The 12,618-nt window shown below is 45.8% G+C and overlaps 1 protein-coding gene across 1 annotated transcript; it reads left to right on the top strand.

Moving 5' to 3' along the window:
* The first annotated feature begins 6,576 nt into the window (after positions 1 to 6,576).
* Positions 6,577 to 9,235, top strand: Ghrl (ghrelin and obestatin prepropeptide). Its single transcript, XM_052172889.1, has 4 exons — positions 6,577 to 6,825; positions 7,420 to 7,536; positions 8,851 to 8,959; positions 9,213 to 9,235. The coding sequence occupies exons 1-4, from the start codon at positions 6,718 to 6,720 to the stop codon at positions 9,233 to 9,235; spliced, it is 357 nt and encodes a 118-aa protein (XP_052028849.1). The 5' UTR covers positions 6,577 to 6,717.
* The last annotated feature ends 3,383 nt before the right edge of the window (positions 9,236 to 12,618 follow it).

Genomic DNA, 12,618 nt, shown 5'->3' with positions numbered 1-12,618 from the left:
AAGAAAAGGAGGTTGAGACTCATGATATGACCCAGCCTGGGTATAGCTGGAGAGGAGAGAGGAGGAAAGGAGAGGAAAAGTACAAGGAGATGAAATTTGAAGAGACAGCCAAGTATTTTTCCATACTTACAATTAAAACCCTAATGCTCCACAACAATTGGGTACATTCAGAGTGTTACAGCAGCAGTTAGAGACACTACATTCACAAGCACACATAAAAGAACAGCCAACTTTTCATCAGAAATCATACAAAGCAAAAAGAAATATCTGATTAAAGATAACTAGAATATCTGCTAAAAGAAAAGTATCTTTAAAGATGTTAGCTTTCTGTTACTATAATAAATGTCCTAAATAACAGGAGAATTACTTTAGCTCAATTTTCAGAGTCCATGTTTCATCTGTTCCTTTGGCTATGGTTTGTTACATCATGGTGGGCACTTGTGGCTAAGGAAGGAGCCTGTTCACCTCATGGCAGGGAAAAGCAATAGACAGAGACAGGGCCCCCAGTATCTTCTTGAAGGGTATCCCCCACTCATCAGGACTATAGGCTGGTAAGGAGCCCTTAGGGAACATTCTAGATATGTTCTAGCTTAGTATGGTGGCACTTACCTGTCTCCAGCATTCAGGAGACAGAGGTAGAAGGATCAAGGGTCCAAGCCATTTCATAGTAATTTCAAGGCCAGTGAGATACTGTCTTAATAACAGAGTAGAGAGAACCTCCTTAAAATCCTGGGAAGATGGAGCCAGGAGTATCCTGAGGACATGTTAAGCAGCCAGTCTAACCAAACTGGCTAGCTACAGGTTCAGTGTCAAAAATAAGGTGAAGGGCTGGAGAGCGCAGTGGTTAAGAGCACACACTGCTCTTGTGGAAGACCAGAGTTTTCTTCCCAAGCACCCACATCAGACAGCTCATAACTCCTCCAGCGCCAGGAAACTCAACACCCTCTTCTGGCCTCCAGATACCTGCATAAGTGCACAAACCCATACATAGACATGCATAGATACACATAATAAAAGATAAAATTGTGAAGTGGGGAACACATAAGGGAAGCATTTGATGCCGTTCTCTGGTATGTATACATACCTGCACATACCTACATACATACAAACTATCAAGCCACATAGCTGGGTATAGTACCCACATCAATAATTACAGTTACTCACAATGAGACCTTGAGAAGATCAATTGAGTCCAGCAGTTCAAATCAGCCTGAAAACAACAGCAAGAAGTTGACCTTGTCTTCCCACCCAAAACAAGAAGGAAGAGGAGGGAGAAGAAGAAAACCACCAAGAGTAGCATAAGCACATGCCAGAATCCCAGCTAAGGCAGGAGAGCCAGGCTACAATGACACTCAACTCTAAATTAGTAAGGTCAGACTTCACTAGCTCCACCTTAAACACAAAGGGAAGAAATAATAAAATTACTGAAAGCAGGTATTAGATAACAATCAAAAGGAAGGAATCAAATGTCTATTTCTGTCAATGAAACAGGCTTTAGAAGGAGAAATGCCATTAGAGACACCAGAACATGATAAAAGGGTCAATTTCGGAAGACTCAACAATCCAAGATGTGACTGCACTTAACAGGAATTTCCAGACACTGCAAAGAATCCATCTACAATTTTAGTCTGACATCTCAATCCCCATTCAGCAACAGAAGAGATCTCAGAACATGCACAGAACATACGAACCATCCTTGTATCTATCACTCTACCCAGTAATCATTTGCTCCTACAAAACTCAAAACAAAAACAACTTATGGACCTTAAACCCCCAACACATACAAAAATTACACTCAGCTGTCTAGAGTTGGATCTCCCATGTATGTATCTGTGTTTCAATTATGTAGCCATGAGTGCAAGTGCCAGAAAAGGGCATTTGGATTCCCTGGAGCTGGAGTTACAGTGGTTTCCAGCCATGCAACATGGATACCGGGAACTGAATTCAGGTCCTCTGTAAGAGCATTACTAACTCTTAACCAGGAGCCATCTCTCCAGCCTAATATTTTTCCTTTTAGAAGTACACAAAGTTCTGGGCTGGCAAAATGGATCAGCAGGTTAAGGCACTTGCTGATAAATCTTAGAACCTGAGTTTGATTCCTGGGTTTCATATCTGTAGAAGGAGAACTGGTTCATAAGATATAACTTCCACAAGCTGTATGTATGCTCATATACATAAACACACACACAATGCATTTTTAAATTTTGTACTTCTAATCTCTGTGCTGAGGGAAGGAAGCCTCAGAATAATATACCTGATAAAGATATCTGTTCCTAGGCACAGATTGCTTTAAAGACTTTGCCACAAAAACCTGAGAACCTGAGTTTGCATCCAGAGCATTTCCATAAAATCTGAGCAGGTGTGGCGGCAGCACACCTGAAATCCTAACGCCCAAGATGTGAAGCCAGAGGACCCCAGAGAAGCTGACCAGCTAGACAAATTGAATTTCAAGTTCTTAATTCAATGAGAGACTGCCTCAGTAAATAAACCAGAGAACCATTGAGGAAGACACCTAATGTTAACCTCTGACCTCCACCATTATGTGTGTATACACACGCACACACATACACTTCCCACTAAAGAAAACCAAAACCAGACACATGTTTGATTTTGGGTCTGAGAAGGAAATGCACACAATATACTTGAAGGATCTCAGTAGAACAGAAAGTTATTCAAAACTGGGGTCATTTCAAAAGCATCCAAAGTCAATTTAAAAAGCACTAGACAGAATGGATAAGGTGAAAAGCCACCATGTACCGTAATTTGAGTTCACGATAAGAAAAGCATGAGTCAACCCTAACTTTGAAAATTAGTAAAGAAAAAGAAACCCACATAGTGATCTCTTGCCTTCCCTATGCAAATGGCCTATCTAGGTAATAAAATGATTGCAAATGCATTCAGAAGGCAATAACTACTCATGAATCCAGACTAGACAGTCATCTTTGGTAATTACAACAAATTAGTGCAAGGTCTTAGGAAACTTGAATAATGTTGACATCACTAGAGCCCATAGGTAAACCTTGTTCTATCATCTGTACCCTCCACAGGCATCTGCACCCACAAGTACACACACCCACACCTACATAATTAAAAATAATGAAAATCTAAAAAGGAAAAAAAATTTAAGATTTATTTCTTTATGTATATAAGGGCATCAGAACCCATTACGGATGGTTGTGAGCCACCATGTGGTTGCTGGGAATTGGAACGCAGGACCTCTGGAAGAGCAGTCAGTCAGTGCTCTTTAACCCCTGAGCCATCTCTCCAGCCTGAAAAAAAATTTTTTTTATAACAACAAAACAATTACCAAGGACACTTGTTGAACTAGTTTCCAGGGCTACACATAAGACCTTTGGTATCAGGTCTAAGGACGAGACTTGAAAATCCTATGCTTCTGAGCACTCTCCCAGAAGCCATAATGCCTTAGTCCATGCTGGCACCAGCAGGAGAGCCCGTGGGATGTGCTGGGCTCTGAAAGGAGCCGGAAGAGTGCCAGCAGGATCCTTCAGTAACACTGCAGGCAGAAGCCTGGACATTAGCGCACTTGGGACAGGCTCAGAATAAATACCCACTGAACTGAGACACTACAGAGTTCAGTAACAGCTGGTTAATCACCCAGTAAAACAAAATATTTTGGATATAACAGTTAAATATGGTCATATATGTGTGTACTGGCTGGTTTTGTGTGTCAACTTGACACAGGCTAGAGTTATCACAGAGAAAGGAGTTTCAGTTGGGGAAGTGCCTCCATGAGATCCAACTGTGAGGCATTTTCTCAATTAGTGATCAAGGGGGAGGGCCCCTTGTGGGTGGTAGCATCTCTGGGCTGGTAGTCTTGGGTTCTATAAGAGAGCAGGCTGAGCAAGCCAGGGGAAGCAAGCCAGTAAGGAACATCTCTCCATGGCCTCTGCATCAGCTCCTGCTTCCTAACCTGCTTGAGTTCCAGTCCTGACTTCCTTTTGTGATGAACAGCAATGCAGAAGTGTAAGCTGAATAAGCCCTTTCCTCCCCAACATGCTTCTTGGTCATGATGTTGTGCAGGAATAGAAACCCTGACTAAGACAATGTGTGATGTAAATAATCTTGGTTGTCAACATGACTACATCTGGAGTCACCTAAAACCTAGCTAGGCACGCCTGTGAGGCATTTTTTCTGGACTGAATCATTTAAGGTGGGAAGACTCACCCTAAATCTGGCCACATCTTCTGATGGCAGCCCATCTAGAAAGGCCACAGAAGGAAGCTTTTGGTTTTTGTCTGTTTGCCCTCACTCTCACGTTCATCTATCCCTTGGCTAAAGCATTGCTCACTGGTGTTAAACCTACTTCTGGATTCAAATGTAAAGACCAGCTGACATCCCACATCATGACTGAACAACTAATGGATTCTTGGTCTTTCTGTCAGGAGACACCAATTGTTGGCCTATAAATCACTCTAACAAAGCCCCTGTAATATACATATGTTCCTTCTGTCAGTTGTTTTTCTAGAGAACCCTAATAAAACATACATTGAAATTTAGTCTACCTGTTTTGGTCTTGGCTTTATTAAGAGTGGGGAGGGTGACCTTTCTAGAGCCATATAATCCCTCCCAAGCTCCTACTGATAGGATGAAGGTACATTTCCCAGCTCTTCTTCCACAGCTATGGGCAGGTAGTTAGATATTTTCTGGTGCTTTTCCCTCAGTTCTTCCATCACCAGACCATCCTCCCTGCTTACCAATTCTCTGGAGGGCAAGGTATGTGCTCAGAGAGTTCCAGCTCTGTCCCTAGATAGTTAGCAACAGTGTTTGTTCATTTGTATCTTATCTAACATCAACACCAGCACCTCCTGTCTCCAAAGGCTTCCAGCGGCTGAGGGAACAAGCCTCCTATCTCAGCCGATGCTTGGTCACTATGCACAGGCCTTCTGTCCTCACAGACTGGAGGCAGCATTGTTTCCACACCACCTCACCTTTAGCCTGCTGGGCCCCAGGGACAAATGGTTTCTAAGTTCAGGTGGGTGACAGACCTATGAAGGCACCTGGTAATAGAGTTATGTTGGGATTTCAGCTACCTCTGCCAGATGGTCTTTTTCTCACAGGAGTTGCAACTCAGCCCACACCTCACCTGCACTAAGAGTTCCCACAAGAGCGCAATCTCCTCCAAAACCTCATAGTAGGGCAGGATATCATGGGGGCTCATTTGTCCTGTTGTCAACAGCCTTTAACTGAACATCCAGAGTAACCTGCCACTGCAATGTCACAAACACTGTGGCAGCAGGGACAGATCAGAAATAGTGCTTCAGGAGCCAGGAGCCTATACTGCCCCAGAAAGACATCTGTAGGCCCCAGCCATTGAACTTTTTTTTCATTCTTTTGTTTTTGAGACAGGGTTTCTGTTAGCCTTGGCTGTCCTGGAACTTACTCAGTAGACCAGGCCGGCCTCACACTCAGAGATCTGCCTGCCTCTGCCACTGCCTTGCCCTACTGTTCTTAAGGGCATCACAGGTATCCAAAGGACTGTCCCCTACCAAAACTACATTGCAGGACTCCTATACCCAGTCTAATCTCATCTGCAGCTCCACAATGGACATTCCTTGTGCTAGAGCCTTGATACCTGCCAGAGAACAGAGGCAAGCTGCCAGGTTAACAAACACCAGAATGGGCTGGAATATGGCTCAGTAAAAAATGCCTACTAAATACAAGGCCCTAGGAACTATGCCCAACAGGGCAAAACAATCAACCAGTAAGACCAAGCAAGACACAGGCAAACAATAAAATATGACCACCAGCTGCACATTTCCCAAGCCTTGCTCCTAGGGACTGCATTTCAGCTCATTTTCAGGAACACCCCAGAAGCAGGTCTCTATGTGATCAGTGTGTGGAAGCCACGGCAGCCTCAGTGGCAAGGCAAAACTGGACAAAATCTTCCCCTGATGGCAACATCATCTCACATGAAAGGAGGCAAGCCAAGATCATACCACAACTAAGCAAGACCTCAGAGCTCACCTGCTAATCCACCACCAGGGCCAAGCACACATGGGGACCACCGAGAAATCAGGAGCTGGTGCCCCACCCAAAGCCAACTGTCCTGGCTTTGGCACCTGTCCTCCACTGTTTGTTCTTCAACAGTGTGTGTTGGTGGTGGTGGGGGGGGGGGGAAGAGTACTTAGTTCCCAAGGAATGCAATACTGCCCACACAAACTAACAGCCTCAAGAGATGGGACTACCGGATGTGAACAAACACAAGGCTTCCTATATAAGGAGCAGCCAGCCAGCAGGCACCACATAAGCGGACACTTCAGGTAAGCGCACTCTGCTGTCTGTCTGACTGTCCGTATATGGATGTGTATGCATGATATGCTCACCGGGGTTGAAATTCCTTAGCACTGGCCACTCATTTACTTTCTCTGAGTGTCAGTGACTGTGGACCTCAGCCAGCCTAATTAGCTCTGTCATCAGGCTCCTGAGAGCTCAGGATAAGCGACACTGACACAGACAGCCCTCCAGTACATCAGGCTCTGCCTTGACAGTTCAGACTAGGCAGAGGTCAGCCTTCAGCTCTCCCACCCTTGTAAGATGGTGACAAGAGAGCCTTGCTTCATCCAGCAGTCCTATCCTTACTTCTAGAAGTTTGCTGGATTCCAACCTGAGCAAACTCTAAGGCATAGAACATGGAGATGGAGTAGGCTACCAAAAGACCCTCTCTCCCCCAGGTCATCTGTCCTCACCACCAAGACCATGCTGTCTTCATGGACCATCTGCAGTTTGCTACTCCTCAGCATGCTCTGGATGGACATGGCCATGGCAGGTTCCAGCTTCCTGAGCCCAGAGCACCAGAAAGCCCAGGTAAGTCTGTCTCCCCAAGCCCCACATCTATCCTCATCTGTTCAGCCCTATGACCAGAAGTATTAGCTCCATCTATCTGGGCTTCACACCACCTCGCAGCATAAAAGGGGCCTCTGGATGTGGCCCAATTCTGCTCTTAAGATATGCAGATTCAAGATCCTAAAGAGAAAACCTCAGCCAAGAATGGTAGTGCACACCTATAATCCCGCAGTGGGAGATGAAGACTGGTGAGCCTCAAGTTCAAAGCCAGCCTGGACTACATAGTGAGACTATATCTCAAAAAACACAAACAAAAAACCAAAACAAAACCTAATTTTAAGAAGCCAGGTGTGGTGGCGTATGCCTTTAGTCCCAGCACTCAGGAGGCAGAGACAGGTGAACCTTTGTGAGTTTGAGACCAGCATGATTTACAAAGTGAGTCCAGGACAGCCAGGGCTCTGTTAAACAGAGAAACCATGTCTTAAAAAACAAACGAACAAACAAAACAACAACAACAACAAACAGAGAGAGGGAGAAAGGGAGAGAGGAAAGGAGGGAGGGAGGGAGGAAGGATGGACGAACAGATGGACAGACTGACCCTCTTTTCCTTTCCAGCAGAGAAAGGAATCCAAGAAGCCACCAGCTAAACTGCAGCCACGAGCTCTGGAAGGCTGGCAACACCCAGAGGACAGAGGACAAGCAGAAGAGGCAGAGGAGGAGCTGGAGATCAGGGTTGGTACCCAGGCACTAGCGTGTTCCTGTACAGTAAAGGGCTGGGGTGTGGATGATAAGCCACGTGCTGGCTTTACGGCTACTGGAGGATCAGAGTCCAGCACTAACAGCTCCACAGGGGGCTCAGGGGCTCTATCCCGAGACCAAAATGTTCACAGGTAACTGCCTCAAGGGCAGCAAGGGAGCAGCAGCCATGAGCAGCAAAGACAAGACAAGCAGATTTTGAGGGCTCACAAGGAGCCAGGAAGCACTGATGGAGATACAGAAACACAAGCAAGCCTTGTTTGTCCCAGGGGCCTCTCAGGCCTGCCCTGGTGATGGAGAGGTAGGAGAGCTGCTAGTGCAGGCTAGCCCACAGATGTGGCCTAACGGAGTAGGGCTTGCTCTGAAAAATCTTGGATGGACTAAGGAAAACCACAGCTTTGGATTGGGAGAAGGGAATAAAAGGACCACAGGTGCCTCTCAGCAGTTCATCCAGGATTCCCCTGGGAACTGGAAACACCACCTGACAATGCCAGTCCCTATACTCTGTGTCTGCATGCAACAACTTCATCTTCAAACATGGCAACCTTGATAAGCTGGGAAGCAGAAGACACAACCTAGGGCTTCACAATCGCCAGGTAGGCGCTCTGCAGAGGCCACACCCCCCAGTCTGTTCTACCTTGATCCTGAATCACTTCTCTATACAAGGCCCTGTAAGCTAAGTAAGCTGGCATCATTTGCTAAATTTTGTAGATAAGAAACACAAATTGAAAGATCAACGTCCTCAGCCAAGGCTTCCTTGATCGGGGTTTGCCACGCACACTCCTCCCACCTTCCTCTCTGGTCAGGGACAAATGCCAAGATCACTAAACTGCTCTCTGACCCTCTCTGAAGTCTAGGCACCTTCTCAAACCCTTGCTCCACAGAAGTGTGACACTTAAAACTAATTCCTGCAGGCCAAAACAAACTACAGAGAACAGGCTACCATCTGCTGTAGAAGCCTGGTCTAGCTGGTGCCTAGCAACATGAGTCTGTGCCCATGCTAAGCAAGGACTTGGGGCTGAGCAGATTTCAGGAAAAATACTACTTTCTAAATCCTTGACTATCACCTGTTTGTGACACAGAGAGGTCACCCAGCCTCTCTGGGTTTCTATCCCGAGGACAGGGAGAGTACTAGACCAGTTAGCACACTGTCCTGGCTCCAAGACTACATTCACAAATCATTCAGATACCTAGATGGCTAACTTGACAGGGCCTCCCTGGGGAGATTGGGAGCATTTGGAGCAGGGCATATAGGATGAGGCCTAAGGCCCTCCCAACCCTACCTTCTAGTTCAATGCCCCCTTCGACGTTGGCATCAAGCTGTCAGGAGCTCAGTACCAGCAGCATGGCCGGGCCCTGGGGAAGTTTCTTCAGGATATCCTCTGGGAAGAGGTCAAAGGTAAGTCAATCCAAAATGGAGCTTAACCTATTTAATGAACTGATACAGATTTTCTCCCCTAAACCCAACTCTTGAGGTTTTAATCTTCCTGACTACCTGTGGGAAAGGGTGTTGAGCTGGTATATGTAGCAAGCCATACATACCAGGGCTGGATCAGCAGGTCCATCTTCAACAGTCCTGTATTCCAGGGACTAGTGTTAGCTAGCTGTTGGGCCCCATCTGAGCCTCAGGTAATGCTAATGCCTATTTCCAGCATTTCGAATTATCTGGCTTTAAAGCATCTTTACAGTATAACTCTAAGGGAATCTATGCCACAGTAGCACTGAAAATGCCAGCAGACAAATGAGGATCTTAGGGTTTTCTGTGAGGTGCTGGGATGAAAACCAGGGCCTCATGCATTCTAGGCAAACACACTACCACTAAGCTGCACCCCGGTCTTCAGCACACTCTTACTTTGTGAAAAAGATACCCAAGGTTTTCCATGACCAGAAAGCAAAACCCTCAAGAACGAGTTGCACTACTTCCCTAAGTACTTCCTCACAAATGTGGCAATCATACACACCTCACCATTCAGATGAGAAAGCAAGACTTGGGATATGAGGACACTCATCCAAGAGCACACTCAAATGCCACCTTCCAAATCCAAGGCCAGTGACACCCACCCACCCCACCCCCATCAGGACATGCTTGCCTCTAGCATAGCATGGTAAGGAAAGTTGCTTTTGATGAAATGCGAGATGGTACTAGAAGACTGACTTCATCTCTTGCTTTTCAGAGGCGCCAGCTGATAAGTAACCACTGACAGGACTGGCCCCTGTGCTTTCCTCCTGAGCAACAACTCACACCCAGTCTCAGCCTCCTCTGCAACTCCCAGCGCTCCCCTACTGCCTTAAGAATAAATGTTCAAGCTGTATGACAAATGTTCAAAATGAGAATTTATTTCATCTTTATGGTTAAGTTTACATTTTACTTAAAAAATTACTGGGGTAATGAAATAAAACAATGCTGTTAAGTTTGTGACCCATGAGAAAAGGAGAAAAAGAAGGCTCAGCAAGGCAGTGAGCACGCTCAAAACCAAAGGAAACCTTGCTCATTCCAGCAGCAGAACAGCAGTAGGACTGCATGACAGCAGTAGGACTGCATGACAGCAGTCAGGAGGTTCTGAAGGTAATTGGAGGCCATAAACACAGTTCACCACACAGCAGAGCTTTCTGAGGAATTAGAGCTACGCCAGGAACTTCCAAAAAGCAAACCTGACTAGGGTGATCAGAATGGGAGCCTGGCAATGGCTCTTGACCATACCCACAGGGCTGGTAAACATATTCTCCACTCATCAACTCCTGGAGAAGGCTGACAAAACAAATGTCCCATGTGCTCGAGGTTGGCCACTGCCTAACACCAGGTAGATGCCCCAAAACATTTCCCAAATTCCAGCTCACAACTCATGAGTCTTTATCCCCAAGTCCTACAGCTATAATTCCAGTTGAGACACTAACTTCTCACACCTTAGTGCAAATCTTTAGAACATGTCCCAAAGTCAAGTGCTAAGATGGGACCCATAACTAAAGGAAGATCCCAGAGATAAGCTCTCCAAATCCCTTATACAGGGAGCACTTAGAATAAGTTGACCACCTACAGCAACACTGCTGCAGTAGAAGCCACATACCTCCTTAAGGGAAGCCTTGACCACCCAGAACCCAAGGCATGAGATGAGCAGGACACACTGGCAGGTACTCCGAACACACCCTGCAGAAGAGTCGCAGTGCTCCTTGCCATTACTAACTTGGAATTCTTTATAAATAAAGGCTGGGCTCAGACCCACTCCAGCCCTCCTCCAAAGAACCCTTAAACAAAGCCCCACCCCCACCCCACCCCCGACTATGACTTGCTTATAAGTCCCAAGATCCTGTTCAAACAACACAGCACACAGAGCCAGGTGGCTGTGGGGTCTTTGGCAAACCTGGAAGCAAGACACACAGATGTACACTGTGCTTAATATTTGTCAACTTGACATAACCTATAATCCTCTGAGAAGGAGGATGTCAACTGAGAAGATGCTTCCATCAGATTTCTTGTTAAGTAAGCCTGTGGGCATTTTCTTGGTTAATGACTGATGTGGAAAGGCAAAGCCCACTGTGAGCACTGCTATTCCTAGGCAGGTGGTCCTGGGTTATATAAGAAAGCATGCTGAGCAAGCAAGAAGCAGCAAGCCAGTAAGCAATATTTCTCCAGAGTCTCTGTTTGAGCTCCTGTCACCAGGGTCTTGAATTCCTATCTTGGCTTCTTCTCTGAGTGGTAAACTATAACCTGTGAGCTGAAATAAACCTTTCTCCCTCAAGTTGCTTTTGGTCAAGGTGTTGCTATCGTTACAGTAGAAACCTAATGCAGGCAGCGTCTTTCATTTTCCCTCCCCTGTCTTTGCAACACTCACTGGTATAACTAGGTTTATCCCTAAAATACACAACAGCACAGCACCTGTCCAGAACAGCACAAGGCAGCACGACTTCTGTCACAAAATGTCTATTGTAACATACTGGAGAGCAGGAATGAAGGAAGGGGCCTAACAAATGGAAACAGTTGGTCACATGATGTTTCCCTTACCAAAAATAAGTACTTCCCTTTCTCTTCCCGTGCCCTGTAGTCACTGGAAGCAGATGCTGAACACATTCTGGCCAGACGCTACACACTTCAATGTGGGCATGGATGGATATGAATACCAGCTCTACAGTCCACACCAAGACCTTGCACTAGCCTAGCTCCTCCTCCCTAACAAGGTCATTCCAAATCAGATCCCAGAATCTATAGCACAAGGGTAAACAGGTATACAACTGTCCTAACAGCCACCATTCAGTCATCCAACTGTGTACATTCAGAGGAGTTTAATTTCTGTCCATTTTTACAGCAGTTCTACTTATGAGGGAATTCAGAGAAATTAACTTTCCCGAAGTCAGACAACAAATATCTGAAGATTCAAAACCAGAGAGACTCAGACTCAAGGTATGTGGCTTTTCCATCCTAACACAGCTTCCCTAGCCCAACTGCCAAGGATCTGGGGTCTCATAGGGGTTTCAGTGCTAGGGATGGAACCCAGGGTCTACATACACTAAACAAGCACTCCACCAGGGAGGTAATGTCCTTTTATTTTTTGTTATCCTTGACACGTCATCAAGTGAACCTGATGGGAGAGGACAATTTCAAGTTAAAAACTGGCAGAAATAAAACACAGGAGAGCAGAAATTGAAGGAAGACTCTTAGCAAATGGAGGGAAAGAACTTGAAAGGAACAGCTGGTCAAATGAAATAAAATGTATCCAAGCACATGAATAGGAGACACAATATGAAGAAAATACATCATTATAAACATGTCCCCACATCTATGTTCTTCTGTTTCTTTGTTCATGGTTGTTTTACTTCCCATGGCTAGTGGCTTTGGATTACCAACCTTCCTGCCCCCCAAATGCTGGGACTGCAGGCACTTACTTAGCACCCAAGTCCCGAGGCCAGTTTTCTTAAGCCCACTCCTTCATGCATTAATTATTAATTCCACTACCTTAAGGATACCTGGAGAAGGGAGCCTGTATCTCTAGAGGGAACAAGGTATTTTCAAGAGGGAAAAAAAGGGCTGGAGAGATGGCTCAGTGGGTAAGAGCACCGACTGCT

This window comes from Apodemus sylvaticus, chromosome 2 (assembly GCF_947179515.1).
Source record: "Apodemus sylvaticus chromosome 2, mApoSyl1.1, whole genome shotgun sequence".
In the NCBI taxonomy this organism is placed as follows: domain Eukaryota; kingdom Metazoa; phylum Chordata; class Mammalia; order Rodentia; family Muridae; genus Apodemus; species Apodemus sylvaticus.
The sequence above is the reverse complement of the archived record's forward strand: the minus strand, read 5'-3'. Positions and strand labels throughout refer to the sequence as shown.